Here is a 16354-nt window from a genome sequence, read left to right on the forward strand (position 1 = left end):
CCTTTGAAATTCTAGAAGAGCATTTGTTTCCCCTGGCAATATAAAAGGAAAAAGTATTTCTAAAGAATAGTTACTAGGTAAATTAAAACCTGTCTGTGTATGATACAAATCAAACTTTTCTGTGTTTACTCAGTCTCTCAAGAGATACTGTTTTCTCTTGGGTAGGGGAAAAAGAAGCAACAACATGGACATACTCTAGCTACAAGGTATTCACATCATTGTTTATTCATCACTGCTGGCAAAACATATCACTGGAACATAGGAACTGTCAGATTGGATTAGAGCAATGGGAAACGTAGTCTACTATCCTGTTTCTGACAGTGGTCAGTATCAGCTATTCAGAGGGATCTGAAAAGAAAAATAACCACAAACTTACAGAAGGATTATGGACTAACCTAACAACAGAGGAAGGCTCTTCTTTAACCTCATAAATGTGTGCTTTGTTACACTACAGATAGCCTTATACATAAAAGTGCTTTTTAAAATGTGTTTAAGTCCTTAGATTCCAGTCTTGTGAAAACAGGCTAAGTACACCTTGCACAGTTGGTTGTAATACCAGTTTTCTTACAGATAGAGAATCGTTACCACACAGGATCCAGACACATGCAACAACAGAGACACAATACTGGAATTTGACATAGCTTATTAAAAGGACTTAAATGGAGATATGATACTAAAAAAAACCCCAAACCAACAAAAACCCCAAAACCTGAGAGAGGTTTGATGTTGTCACAGCTACAGAACAGTGGGTATTAATGCACCAGGCAAAAAATAAATGGACGAAGCAGAACTTCCATGATACATCACAAACCCTGTGTTGTACAGGCTGAATTTAATCTGAGATGTTCTGCATGGAAAGAGCTCACTGGGTTCACCAAAACACATGGTGAAATGCTCAGATTCAAATATATGCAAAAGGACACAAAGCTCAAGGTGGTGGAGAAGTATGACTCTAACAAATTAAAAGTTTATTCCTGCAGTACATGTTTAAAGACAAGTGACAGGAAAAGTCCCAAATATACATGTTCAGAAATAAAAACCATAGCAAAGAATGAGAGACCATCCCTAAAGACAAAATAAAATATATACATACCAGTCTTAATCTCAAGAAGTCATGAAATATATTACTTTACCTCAAGGACAAAAATGAAGGTGAAAACAACCGACATTGTTGCTAAAGGCACAGTCACTGGATCCGCAGCATCCCACTGAAATGCAACAAAATCCGTTCACAGAAGAGTAGCCATTAAACAGAACTAAATTGCCTTAAGCTTAATTGCCTTAACTTGTCTTGCAGGTTTTGTTAATGAATAGATTTCACTTTAAAATACACTCAGACGGGAATGATATCTCAGTATATTCTTCTCTCACAGATTTACAGCTTAACTGGAAATTAAAATTGGGGACCAGACTATAAAAAGTCAGAAATTGACTCAGGTCCACAAGTTATAATTAATCTACAGTGATCTGTGCCAACCGAGATTGCTGTATCTAAAAATCATGTTTCTGTACTTTCATCACATTAAGGGCTCAACTGATCGTTAATTGGTGTTAGGAAATACACAACACATACTATCCTATTATAATGAAATGCTTAAAAGAAACACAATTACCTTAACTGATAACAACACAGACTGGGCCAGAACAAGTACAGCAATAGTTCTCTTAAAAAACGGATGCTGAGTTATATCATACATCTTAGCTCTAAAGCCGTCATTATCTGAAAAAGAAAGTTTGAGGAGGAAAGTTAAAATACATACTGGTGTTTTTTCTCCTATTTCTTGACATCTTTTCCATGTTCATTAGTGGCAAAATAATCCTTTGCTAGTTTCAAAATACATTTCTGATTTTCTGCTACAATTTTCCATATCAAATAGGGTGTCTGAACATATAATTTCAAATACTGAACACAGTGTTGCATGAAGGCTTTGGTACTTGTGGGGCAAGTGCATCATTCAGCTGCTGTCAGGTTAATACATTCCATTCATATCATCTACAGCCAACTGCAAATATTTTTCATCTAGAAAATAATTTTTTCATTAAGGCTTATCCTAAAACCATCGAAGCACAACCTTTTTTGGGTAGATTTTAATAGCCTTATTCAGAGATCTGTAGTTGGAGCCTGTTTCCACATTAACTTCTGCACAACCTCCTAGTGGCCTCATGATTACAATTTTAATTTGAATTGCAGACTCCTGTGGAATTATGAACACTAGGGCACAACATGAATAAAACCGAATATCTTTGATACCCGGACGAGGTGGGAGATGAAGAGGTTGTGCTATCTTCAGTCTGCTTTTCAGATCTTCCCATCGTCTCTGATCTACAGTCAGTAAAGCTGTCCCCTTAATAAACAAAGAGAAGTGTATAAATATTTTATCATCTAAAAGCTAGAACACTGAATGCTGTAAACACGAAAACAACATTCACTTTGGTGGCTGGCATAAAGTTACATATGCAACTCTCCTTAAATAATACACCGTTTGGGTAAAGGAGTCTAAAGTATCTGCTGTTACTCAGGAGGATTTCCGGATGCATTAGCTGTGAGTTTCTGGGACTCAGCTCAGCAGGCTGAGTTGTGGCTCTTTGTAGCAGCAGCCCAGTGTGGGCAGTGAAACACCACAGGACGTTTTCCATTTGACTGAACATCGTTTGCCAAGAAGCACTGTTCTAAAGAGTGGCCAGTTTTGTTTGGACTTTGCTACAGAAAATCCTGTGGCTCATCAGTACCACTACAGTTTCTGGGGGAATGAGCCCTCCAGGAGACTGCTGAGTCTCTTCCCAGCTCTTCTGCTTTGGGTGTAATTGAAATAAAATAGAAGTATGCTACGAATCTACAAAAGCCCTCTATAAAGTAAGCATGAAGGAGAGGTGGAAACTAAACCCTTGGGGTGGGGGTGGTAGATGGTAATGTGTATGTTTTCAGAACATAGGAATAAACAAGCAAAGCCCAAACAGAATTAAATGTTATTTAAAATTATCCTGAAAACAAAATGAGGTCCTCGTGACTTCAGAGAATTGTAAAATCTCATTGAAGGAATCTGGAGTTATAAAAACAAGAGAGGCCTTTTCAGGGTAAATGTCACACGCCTGTCTACTAGAGGCTTAGTGGCTGCCCCAGTCAGCACGAAGCCTCACTGAGGGTTTGTCTGATCTCTGGGACTCGTCTGGGCATTGGCTTTTGTAGATATGGCTGTGCAATTGATAAGGTAAGGATTCCTCCCTCTCAGTGGACATAATCTCTTTATAGAACTGCGTCCCCACACTGCACACTGGGAGTAGGTGCTTTCCAACACAATGTGAACCAAGCTACAGACGTGAGGCTGCCTATTGCTTATGTCAGGCCCAAACCATACCATTTAGAAACACCTAAATTAAAAGGCAACTGATTTGCCCAGTGAGAATGACTGGTTTATATTCTTGGAGAGCTTTCACTGCAAACAAGACAAAAGGTGACAAAAAAAGTGGACCTTTGTAAAATTCAGAAATGGTAATGCCCAGTTGTTCTTCTGCTCAGAAACTACCACTTCCACCGGGGGGATGATTATAAGGGGACCAGAGAACACAGCCCCATGAGTGGGACTGCTGGTGGAGGAGCTGCATTTGCGTTTGGACTTCAACTCAAAATTGACAGATAATATTTGAGCCGATTGCATCTTCAGTGCTGACTGAATGTGTGGCACTTGGGAGCTGTGACAAATGATGGGCAAAGGTTGTGAAATGGGTGGTGATGGAACACATTTGGCTTGTGCCCTGTTGCTGGGGCAGTTGAGGACCTAGCCTAGATTCCCCATTATCAGCCACTAAAGCCAAAGTCTACTTAAATCACCCACTGCTTGGCCAAGTAACCAGTTTTAAGAAGAGGGAACTTAATGTCATACAGTGGAATGTTTAGCTCTCTTCTTTTTGGACTCGATGTCAGCCATCTCTCTATCTTACTTGACATTTCTTTCAGTTCCTAGAAATTTCTTCATTCTACTTAAATATTGATTGGGCTGAGATTTCCCCCATTGCATAATTAGCTAACATATTAATCTTTTCAATTCAAATCAGAAGTTTTCTTTTCCCTATAATAAATGCATAAAAAGCAACAAGTATTCAAGAAAAAGAAAAACAAACACTACATGCTGCAGCAGTTACTGAGGTTACTAAGAAACAACTGAAGAAGCTGAACCAGATGACAATTTATACTGACTGTATTTTTATTATCATGCAAGTTCTACAGAAATACTTCATGACATGGCTGTTGAATGTAATTTACAGGGAACTGTAATAATAACTGTAATAAATACTGTGAGTAGCTTTTCTGATGTTCAGATGAATGCATTCCCTGTATTCAAATGCAGAATTAAGGGAGGAGAACATTCATAACTAAAAAGGCAGCCATAGTTCGAGGAAAACTTACAAGCAGAGAAATCCACCCCAGAAAGCTAAATGTTAAAATTTGACAATTGTCTGAAAATAATGGGAACCCTAATTCAGGCCCTACAACTCAGACTTCCACATTTACACTGGCTGCTCATGCAGTGGTTGTCTGGGCTAGGATGATTTGTTTAGTTATCCCTTGTGCTCACAGTCCTTATAAGCCTCATGTTTACACCTTCCTGTTCCTTTTCACTTTGAATCACAATGCACATAAGCAAACTTTTACTCTTCACATTAATTTGAGCTGTCCTGTGTCTTTAAACCTGTATATCTAGGAGGAGGGAATGAAATAAGAATCTGTTATACAGTCACATATAATTAGGAGTATTTTTACCCTGTCCATGTTTCAAACTTTAAAAAAATGGCAAAAGATTTACACTGATATTGTGGGTAAATCACTTCAAAAGTAACCTGTGCTCTGATCACCTTATTCCATGGTCAAGAGCTGACTACACAGATGAATAGTGAGTTTTGACTTTATGATATCTCACTAATTTGTGAATGAGATCTCACAGGCTGCTTTTGCAGAAGCCAGGTTGACAAAGCAAATTTAATCTTGCGAGTGACTTCTATGGAAAGAGTGGGAACTAAGAACAAAAATTCAGTGTCTAGAAGATTGACAGCATGTATTAAGATTTAGCTTACTGTCACAAAAGCATAATAGAAGACATGCTAGTAAGGGCAAAGATCCAGCTCCTCTAGTACCTTCTTTCTATGATAGTGGAAAAAAGTAGATGCCTGTGGGTGCACCAAAGCAAACCCAGAGAAGTAAGTGGCTCCTGATGATTCTCAACTGCCTGCAGAGCTGGCTCAGAATTCATGACAGACACACTCAAGACCACATTCAAAACTAAAGGGGAAATGCCCCACTTCCTCACTTCTTGACACTGTGCACCACACCTCAAACAGGGTTTGAATAGCCATGATCAAAAGCTATAAAACAGCAGACTCTGTAATGTGATATTTCTTCTTCTCTTCTGCATTCATGCCTATGAACAGGTTTTTGAGGAGAGTGGCCTGTGTAGAAAGTGCAGAGGCAAATGAAAAACAATTTATAGAAGTGCTCAGCTCACAGCTCAGTAGAGCTTCATGAACTATGATGTACATGACAGACACATATCTGAATACATCATAGCTATAGAAGAACAACATTATAATAATTTAGTAATTTCAAATAATACTTTAGCTTGCCTGTAATTTAAATTAAATTACTTTTTCCCCCAAGACTTGCTAAAAGATATTTTTTATTCATCAGTGTAAGGCTGACACATTTGAAGAAGTAACATTACACAGCTGAACAGGAAGGGGCAAAAGCATCTATAAAAATCCAGGGGAATTCTCATACTGGTGAAAGTTCGTATTTTTTAATTCACTAGTCAAAATTTAGTGAATAAAAAAGAAAATTAATAGCACATTGCTCCTTGTTCTGTAGAACAGATGTATTTAACAAGAATGACTGTACTTCATCCCACCAAAACTACACTGGAGTCATGCAAACATAAAAATACCTTCTGAACAGCAAAGGTTTTAGGCTATTTATTTGACTTGCCATCTGCTTGACTTTATTTCATGATGCCTTGCTTGCTCACACTGGATGCAGAGTAATGTGCTGTTCGGCCCCTTCCCAGAAGGAGCACGTATTTCTTTGGTGGGCGAACTCAACAGCTGTGTTTGCCACAGGGTTTGGGTTAGGGCCATAGTAGGGCCATGGCCAGCACCCTGTCTCTAACACTACCAGACTGGGTTATCTTGCAACTCCAAGCCCCAGAGCACACAGTCATCTTTTTCCTCCAATGTCACACTGATAAAAATATCACTGTAGATAACTGAAAACATCTAATTATTTTTCAGATTTTAAACTGAAAGTTGAAAAAAAAAATAATTATATGTTAGTGCCACAGGGGCACCAGAAGTGAGTCTTAAAAAGGGTCAGATTAAGGCATGTGCAGTGTGTATGCAGCAGTCCCACACAGAGAATGCTGTCTTTAACAAGTGTAGACATAAGCTGCTCTCTAGCAGTTCACTTGGGGACAGGTTTTTCTGCTTTCCAAGGTAACCTGCAAAGCCCATGTGAGCTGCAGCTCCTAGAACACTAGCTACATTTTTGCTTGAGTGATGGACAACTAATTTTACAATTACTCTGCTATTTGTCAGAAAACAGCTATACAGCTTTACAGCTTTACTTTGGATCTGAAATACTCCAATCTCTATTGAGACCCCTTTAGCTGTAACACATACAAGCATAAGATGTCTTTTTACCTGACACCTACACCAAACTAAAACAGTAGAATGTGGAGCGTCTGTAAATACATGGTGCTTTAGGTTCAATTTCCATCTGGTAACATGGCTGCATTGTAAATAAACTCAGACAGCTTTGAAAAAGTGTGTGATGGACTGCTATCATCCCAGGCTTGAGTATTGTGGTAAATATGGATCAGGTCTGTCTGAAACCATACTTGCAGTCTTACAGAATGTAAGACTGGTAAGTCAGTCTTAAAGGCAATCTTACCATGTAACATAACAGTATAGTATCAGTTTCAGGTTTCTTACAGAACCAGTTTAACACACAATAAACCACCCTACTCAGTACCTTGTTTTCATTGAAATTAGCGATGACAACTCCTACGAAAAGGGTCAGTCCAATCATGCAGCCAAGGAATACAAAAACATGAATGTAGATTCCATGGATCTGAATAGATAAAAATAAGATGAATAGTTAAAACAAATCAAAGTGTGTGTTGTAGAATTCAAAAACACTGATGTATATTCTTACTGGCCCAACACGATGAATAATAACATCTCTGACTTCCACCCAGCCTTTTAGTGAAAGAACTTCAAATAGTGCCAGCATTGCGTTCCCAACATTGTCAAAGTTAAAATTCCGAGGATTTGCCCTGAAATGCATAACGCAAATAGCATAAATTAAGCAATAAAGTTGTTCTGTTGCTTACCTTGATTCTTCATAGTCTAACATTTAAAAACATTGCAAAGTTGGTGTGAAAGCCTCTGAAATATATCATTCAAAGTTCTGTCTCAAGAACAAAAGAACAGCAAAAATTATAAACATATACAGCATCATTTCTTTGATCACTATGCGTGTTTTACAGACCAGTCAGTCTCACCTCTGTGCCCGGCAAAATCTTGGAGCAGATTCTCCTGGAAGGCATGCTAGGGCACATGGAAAACAACAAGGTGCTTGGTGACAGCCAGCATGGCTTCACTGAGGGGAAATCCTGCCTCACCAATTTGGTGGCCTTCTATGATGGGGCTACGGAACGGATGTACAGGGGTAGAGCGGTTGATGTCATCTAGCTGGACTTGTGCAAAGCGGTCGACACTGTCCCGGATGACATCCTTGCCTCTAAATTGGAGTGTCATCAATTTGATAGGTGGACCACTCAGTGGATAAAGAACTGGCTGGATGGCCGCACTCAAAGAGTTGTGGTCAATGGCTCGATGTCTGGCTGGAGACCAGTAATGAGTGGTGTCCCTCAGGGATCGGTTTTGGGACCAGTCTTGTTCAACATCTTTGTCAGTGACACGGACAGAGGAATTGAGTGCGCCCTCAGCAAGTTTGCCAATGACACCAAGCTGTGTGGTTCTGTTGATAGGCTGGAGGGAAGGAATGCCATCCAGAGGGACCTTGACACACTTTTGAGGTGGGCTGATGCCAACCTCATGAAGTTTAACCATGCCAAGTGCAAGGTCCTACACCTGGGTGGGAGCAATCCCAGGCACAGCTACAGGTTGGGCAGAGAAGAGATTCAGAGCAGCCCTGCGGAGAAGGACTTGGGGGTGTTGGTTGATGAGAAACTGAACATGAGCCAGCTTCAGTGTGCACTCGCAGCCCAGAAAGCCAACTGTATCCTGGGCTGCATTAAAAGGAGCGTGACCAGCAGGGCTAGGTTAGTACATTGCTCTGTCTCTATAATCCAAGACAGATAAGCCAATAATAAGTCCCATTAATTTTCAACAATTTATAAGGTAAACAGTTGTATTTGAGAAGAATTATTATCTTGTGCTTGTGAAAATCCAACCGTTCAATAAGAAGAGCTCTCAGATGTAGATATTTCTTTTAAATGCAGTCCTTATACTGACATCTGGCTCTTGAAAACCTGGCCTGACACAGCCAACAGGTGGTATAAATGCATTTGCAGTAGAACATTTTTCTGCAGGAACGAAACATTCCCCAAAGTTTAGAGTTATGCTGATTAAGACAGTTTTTGCTTACTTTTGGATCAATCTGAAGAGGACAGAATTTGCTTACTTGAGGAAGAATTTGTGTGAAGCATACAGAAACAAAGACTTCTGCAGATGTCAGGAGTTTTCACTGCCTATTCAAATCACAGCATATTATTTCATTAGTGTAGGATGGCTCTGAATGTACCAGCGGTGGTACATTCTTTATCCACACATAGTCAATTAAAATAATTGTGGCTGTTAAGCTGATTTTGCAAAATGTCAACCAACTTAAAAAAGCAAACAATTAAAAAGAGTGGGTTTTTTTGCTTTTTCAGGTGTTGGGGAATATTAAATGGACTTCATTAGAAGACAAATCATAAACATAATGTTAGCACTTAAATATTTTTTACCACACTTCCGCACCAGATAGACCACGAAGACTCCCTGCATTGGAAACTGCTAGAAAGAAGCTGCTAGCTGGCATGGTTGATGGCCACAGGAGAGAAAGGCTTGTTTTAGGCATGACTTGCTCATTGTTTTTTATGGGTAGCTGTAGGCAGGTTGATTTTAATTTCTTTTTCTTCTTTCTTTTAATATTTATTATTGGGTCTTCTTGATGATGCATAGATCTCAGGATGTCTTCATGATAGTATTAAAGAACAATTAAACTATAATCTTGGCTTAAGACAATAACTCCCACTGTAATAATAATAATAATCACATCTCATTCCTATTTAGGTTTAGTACCTAAGGGTGTTTTCTTCCTTTCTGCTTTGTGAATAGAAGAGCAGCTTAAATCTGGAAAAGTTCCATATATCTGCATTTTTACTAAATATACCAGAATTTTTACCCATAACATCATCTGGCTTACAATAAAACCCCTCCATCAGTAATTTAATCAGTAATTTAATGCTATGAGATCTGCCATTTTCTACATCATCAGCTTCCTTTTTGAAGAAAAATAGGCCAATCTGTATCAACTCACCAGACTCGTGGCACCCAAAATCCAGGCTTTTTCTCTCCAGGTCTTAATTTTAAATTGAGATTTTTGGAAACACTTACATTTATTCTGAAGATGCCATGACAATCTTCCTATAGTGAAATAAAACACAGCCTGAGATTAAAAATTGGCCTGTAAGATCTGCCAAATGCCAGGTTAGACAGCACACTTGCCATAATGCAGAAGCAATGTAAACAGAAATGAAGGGTTATTTACAGGTCTGGGATTAACAGTCATGGACCTTTACCCAAATGAAAAATGCATCTTAGGAAGGATTCTAAAACCCCTTTCTCCTTCCAGGACAGAGAGTGCCTTTCATCTTGCAAGACTACCTAGCATTTTACCTCTTTCCTAAAGACAATGCTCCTTTAGGTTATGATGATATTTCTTCAAACTGAGTAAGAAGCACAGCTAATGCTCTCCTTGTAGCTTACATGGCATTTTCAGTGATTTTGACCTCTAGAAGCCTAATCTGCTTTTTAGCTGCTGACCTAGGAATACAAAGTGTCATTTTCCATGGATAATTCCATGTGACATCCAGTCCTTTGCAGATAACATGGCATGAATTTGGTATTTTTTTTCAGACAGTCCCAAATATTTGGACTTTACCTTTTACTCCTTTAACACCTTTCCCTTCATCATCCTGCTTTGAACAAGAAAGTGCCCAATATTTCCATCTCTCATATGACAGCATACTAGTATTTTGAAGCAGAAAAGCAGTTCTTACCCTAGAGATGATGTGTGGATCATTGCATTTAGCCAGTTTTCCAGCAAACAGCTGCACTCCGAAGCTTGCGAAAACAAGCATTAATGTCAGCAGAAGAATAGAAACCTGTAAACATGAAGTTAGACTTGTCAAGCTCTCCTTCTAAAGACTTGGAAAAGGGGGTCAGCTCCTTCAGTGAACTGCAGGGAGGATCTATTTGTTGGATAAACCTGGAGATACGGATTTTGTGACAGACATGCTACTTTAGGTTCTGATCCAGTATCCAGGTGCTGTGTTATAATTAGTATTAACATAACATCTGAGAATTGCAGATGAGGATCAAAGTTTTCTTGTACTCAGTGTACCACCTTGCTGAATTCTTTAAGCGTAAGAATTGACTTTCACTTTAAAGAGAACTCTTCAAGTACTTGAATACATGCTGCCTCTGTTTTGCAGAATGAAGCTTAACTAATTAATCTGAGTAAGCCATTGTTAGATATTTAATTTCATGATAGCTACAGTAAAGATACGCATGAGCAATTATAATATAAATATCTTTAATAGAATACAGAATCTATGAAATGCTAACTAGCTATATACTTTTTGTCCTTGCTTTACTACTGTCTGCAAATATTTTGTAGCTTAGTTTCTTGTAACAACCTGATGCAATACAGCATTCTGTTAAGGAACAAAATGTCTGTTGTTTAGGCTGACAAATATCACGTATGTTCCCCAGACAATAGATTAGGTTCTGATCAAGCAATCAAAGACTCCATTATTGTTAATATTACTATAAGGGTATAATCATGATCATAATAATAACAACAATGAAACAACAACTGTATCCAGATCTGCGATGAACAATTATATTGTCTCTGGTTGCCTCTCAAAAAACTTGGAGGTAGACCTTCAGCGCAGAAAACAGGTTTACTTTTGCTCTTGTAGAGCTGCCATACCCTACTTCTCATCTTCCTTCCGCAATCAGAACTGTGAATAAGGGGTAGATTTTATTTCATTATCCTCATCCTCTGTAATTATGGAAAAAGACATGCTGAATGGATAATACGATTTAGAGAAGAATTGTTGTAGCATCTTTATTCAGTATAAATGTGAGTTACTTATATTCCTAATCTTTAATCTGTTCTGTAGTCATCTGCAGTGGTAGCTACAATGAAATATCAACAAGCAACAATGGAGAAAAGATTAGAAAACATAAACATTATAGGAAAATGGCATCTTACTACTCCTCACTATCTTCTTTTTAACAACAAGAACAAAATAATAGGCACATACCAAAAAGATTTCCTTAAAGCCGCTAAACAGCTCTCGCACCACCTTCCGCATCTGAGGAACCAGTTTGAAAATTCTAAGAGGTCGGAGGCAGCGAAGTACCATTAACAGCTGAGCTCCAGATTTGGCAGGGACGTTCTGGGGCATCCAGCACAAGAATATCAAACTCACCTTGAGGAGATGGGGCAGGAGAAGACAAAAAAGGATTGGGCTACAATGTCTTACCTGACATAGACACAGCACAGAAGATCAATGAACACTTCACTTCCTTAAAATTAAAGGGAAGACTAAGGCAAAAAAAGAGCCTAATTTAGGAAAAGGACTGTATCTCCTGTGCCCTGGCTGACTGTCCTAACTGATGGGCATCAGTTTCATCCTCTGTCTTCTCCTTTGACTCAAAATCTATTTTATACTTCCTAGCATATTGAACAGATCCGAAAGGAGAAATTAAATTGGCTGGTTCAGAGAAGCGACAAAACTATATTCTTGGAGCCGGAAGCATCATCTCTTTCTCCCCTCTCCTCATTTCAAATAGAGGTTTTAGCCTGAAAGTGAGATATCTTCACCTAGAAAGTCTGTTAACAGTTTCCTTGTCAGTTTTTCCTACCACTTTGTTACAGGCATTAGTTTTGTGGCTGTGCGGTTTTATTAAACAAGTATGCATTCAAAAGTGTTTTCAAACAGCTAGTTGTGTCCTGCAGTCTGAACAATCTCTAACAGATGGTTACTGATTATAAAGTCTGTTAATGACTTCTTATTTTTTTTAATGTATTTATAAAGCCAATGTCATTATAAGGGGATAGAGGTGAGAGTGTTGCAAAGAGGCAAATGAACAAAAAATATGGAGGATGAAGCTGATATCACCAATATGATTTAAAACATAGTGCAATTTGTTAGAAACAACAGTGGTAAAAGACAGCCACCCTATCAAAACAAAAGGATTTGCCAGTGCTTCTGACTTTCTTTGACATACTTTTAAGACCACCACTGGCACATTTGGAACATCCAAGGCACAGCATCTAAATCTTCCTTCACACAAGCAGAGGGACTCAGAGAGATTTTAAGAAACCAATGCACATACTGATTATGCATACTACAGTAGGAGTTTTGCACACGCATGCATATTTTTATTTATGCTAACAATGGAATCTGTGATACAAATTGATCATGACAAATTTTATGCAGCACATCTTTCTGGTGGATTAATCTCTTAAAGATTTAATCTAAATCCATCACAGACTGTTTGCTTAGTAATTTCTTCAGTTAGAAAATATTCTGTATCATACTGAGCACTGGTTTTGACACATTCTGTGGTGTTTATTGTCATATATGAAGAGCAAACAGATCTTCTTCTCTTGTATTTGAATGGAATGCAAGAAGTTTCTGGGGGACACAGAAAACAGAACATTTTTTCCTAAGAAATTCTATTGATAGGTATGCAATATAGAAAGATGCAGTTTTGCTTTCTTCCTGCTATAGCAATGTCAGCAACAAGGACATGCCTTTCTGTCAAATGGTAAAGGCTTTTGAAATAATTTCTATAAAGCAGGAGAACTGTCAAGAAAGGAGGAAGCAAAGAATGGCTAAGAAATAGATAAAATAAAGACTGTCCAGCATAAATACTGAAGCAAGGTCATGGATCCTGAGCTTACTTGGAATGAAATCCGGTCTGATACATAAAACATACCAGCAGATAAACAATTAAAAGGGGTCATACAATGGCCCTTCAGTAAACTGTCAGGTGCTTATCACATGTCAGTGTCTTTTTAGGTGTCTAAATATGTATTTGTAGAGATAAATGACAGGAATGCACATGAAAACAATGGTGTTTGTACAGAAATTACACTACTGCATTAGCACCAGGGGGCAGAGCCAGATTTTTAAATGTTACCAGAAATTTGTATCTCCAAAGATATCAAAATTAAGAACACTACAGAAAATCCCCATGCATATAAAAACTTACAAGATATATAAATATGTCCATAACTCCTCCAAAGTCCCTAATGACAGCTGTTGGTGTAAAAAACAATCCATCTGCCATAATCTTCAGATTAAGCTCAATGCTCATAAATATTACAAAAACATATTCAGCAATCTGAAAATCAAAGCAAAGAAGGTTTTAATTTAAGAATAGTGTGGAGAAAACCAGAACTATGCTTCATTACATGTAAAATGATTCAGTGACAGTACCTGGAGTGTTGGAGCATGCATAACTCTTCTAAAGGGGGATTCAAACATCATGGAAATGCAGGAGCATATCGTAACAATGATCATGACCCAGTCCAGGTAAGTAACCAAACCCAGCAAGTCACTGTGAACAATACATGAGGATAACATTACAGAAATGCCAAAAGTGTTTTGTCCCTTGTATTGTGTCTATACCACACTTAAGTGTTTTCCTATGAAAAATAAATTAAACTGAAGAGTGTCAAAGATTTCGGTATTTCAGAAATGCGTTGTAAAACTAGGCAAGTTACATGCAAGTGAAGAAGAAAAGCCTGATAAAAAAAATCCTCTTCCTATTTATCTTCCTCCCGATATGGCTCAATTGAAAGAAAAACTTTTTTGGGAAAAAAAGAAGAAATACACATGTGCATACACAGAAACACATACATGCATGTGTGCGCTCACACACATATACTGCAGGCTTATGTGACCAAGCAAAGTTACTTTTGCAGTGCTTACTAAAGCTGATGGTATTTGGTATTTTTCACAGCTCCAGTAACAGGATCTGTTTTAGAACTATAAAAAGAAGAAAAGATACAATCATTTACATTTTATTTCAGTCAGCGTTATAATTATACCATGCATCCATCCCTCAAAGTAATTTATAACCAAAATCAAAGCTACTTTTTATTTTGGCTTAATTTTAAATGTCTGTATAAGTTTCATTTAATTCTCTGCAATTTCAGCCGTATTATCAGCAGAGCTAATATCACTTTAATTCATGGGCTACCTGCAATTCCTCTAATGATCCTTTGAACTGATAGTTTTTTTGATCTTGCTTTTGTAAGCAAGGATTTCCTTTTGTATTTTACTTGGGCATGGTGGGGATAACCTGCTATTGAATTTTACATCCCAAAGTGCTATCCCAAGGAGTTCTTTCCTTTTACTTCAAAACCTCTTGGACCATATTCACTGTAGACTCAAAAAATCCTTCCACAAACCCTATTTCTGTTACTATTTCTTCCATTATTTTCTGATTAATATTATTAGATTCTCCATATCTGAATTGTCCTATGAAATTGCAGCACTTCACCTACCATATCCAGGTTCCCATTAGGCAGCCAGAGAGTGTGAAAACCACTCTATAACTAGTAAGCATATATCTAGGTGACACAAGCTAAGGTCTTGCTCCAGCAGTTGTTTAGACCTTTTATACAAAGCCAAATGGCTTCAACAGAAGCTACAAGAAGCCTTCCCTGTCCCAGTGTTTAAGGTGGCTTATTATTTGTATTTCAAATCCTTGTAGCATATCATGCCAAAACAAGTTCTGCACTGAGGTATCCTATATTACATTTGAGGGCTCTAGCTACTGGAATGGGAATTTGCCATCACTTCTTCATTGAAATTAAAGTGGAAATGGACTGACCCAAATTGAGGCATTAGCACCAGAAGAGATTTCATGTTTATAAATTACAAGAACACAACACACACAAGGAGAACAAGGCACATCTTCCATGTGCTAGCTTCACCCATATACACCAGTCCATAAACAGAAAATACTGCCTTTGGTGCCTTCCCACTGAACCCACTGACTTTTGTGTCTTCTTAAGCTTACATCTCTTCCCCACATTGTATACAGTGGCATTCCTCATCCTTTTTTTACAAGAAGAAAATATGATTCATACCAGTTTGAAAAAGATATGCAGAATATCTTACTTGGCAAGCTGGGTGGGACAATCAATAAAGTAAGCAGGATTGAAATAAATAAATGACTCTTTACCAAAACCAGTGCACTCTTGTAATTGCACACATTTTAATTAAACTGTTGATAATATAAATATCCTGTTGCCCTTGGGCACTCCACAATGCTAAGAGGCACTGACATGTATCTGACAAGTGGATTAGGATGTATGTTTGTGTATTTTGTTTTGATGTTTCAATTTGCAGCTGCTTCACGGGCCAGCAAATCACAATCAAGTTAGCACCTGCATAGAAAAGTAGGCACCTAACTCAAGGGCATGTTTCTACATAGAACCCTTACATATGGTCATTGTAAATCTGAGTATCTAACCTTCCTCTTGTTCTACCTAGAAGTAATTTGTTGAAGGACACACAGAAAATCAATAATCAAGTAGGTGCTGAAACCAGGTCTGCCAAGTGCCAAGCTCATAGCCTTGAGCTATCTTTTATCTTACATTGTCTGTTTGCAAAGTAACATGCATTACCCTCCAAAATTTGGGTGTCAGTCATAGAGGTTTAAAAGAAGAGATGATTTTATATCAAGCTTCTTGTACATAGACCTGTATCTGCCACACTTGCACACACCTACAGTTTATTTACTGAGTCTTCTCACCTTTCATCTGGCCTCAGCTTTTCTCCTTTTATCTCCCACAGCCGAACAACTCCCTGTCCTATTCTAGGTCTCTAATTATGGGCTAAGGAGTCTTCAGGTGAGCATAGCTGGGATTCATTTCACCTTTATTCTTTGAATAACTGTTGGTGTATACAGACTTTCTACCCTACAATGAGGAATAGGAAGGGAACAGCAAGCTGATTCCCCAAGATCTAAAAATGGGGGTATAAAA

General features: G+C 38.2%; 1 protein-coding gene across 1 annotated transcript in view; it reads right to left on the reverse strand.

Annotated features, from left to right (window-relative positions):
- NALCN (sodium leak channel, non-selective) overlaps positions 1 to 16354 on the reverse strand; it is a 234116-nt gene that overhangs the window by 19062 nt on the left and 198700 nt on the right. Inside the window, exons 23-33 of the mRNA XM_005145229.4 lie at positions 14289 to 14345; positions 13794 to 13914; positions 13567 to 13698; positions 11607 to 11774; positions 10335 to 10439; positions 9593 to 9699; positions 7199 to 7319; positions 7016 to 7114; positions 2252 to 2345; positions 1614 to 1720; positions 1134 to 1208 (exon numbers count right to left, since the gene is read on the reverse strand). Of these exons, the coding sequence (XP_005145286.1) occupies positions 1134 to 1208; positions 1614 to 1720; positions 2252 to 2345; positions 7016 to 7114; positions 7199 to 7319; positions 9593 to 9699; positions 10335 to 10439; positions 11607 to 11774; positions 13567 to 13698; positions 13794 to 13914; positions 14289 to 14345 (1186 nt within the window). The remainder of the gene's footprint in view (positions 1 to 1133; positions 1209 to 1613; positions 1721 to 2251; positions 2346 to 7015; positions 7115 to 7198; positions 7320 to 9592; positions 9700 to 10334; positions 10440 to 11606; positions 11775 to 13566; positions 13699 to 13793; positions 13915 to 14288; positions 14346 to 16354) is intronic.

The sequence above is a fragment of the Melopsittacus undulatus genome, chromosome 2, assembly GCF_012275295.1.
Source record: "Melopsittacus undulatus isolate bMelUnd1 chromosome 2, bMelUnd1.mat.Z, whole genome shotgun sequence".
Classification (NCBI taxonomy): domain Eukaryota; kingdom Metazoa; phylum Chordata; class Aves; order Psittaciformes; family Psittaculidae; genus Melopsittacus; species Melopsittacus undulatus.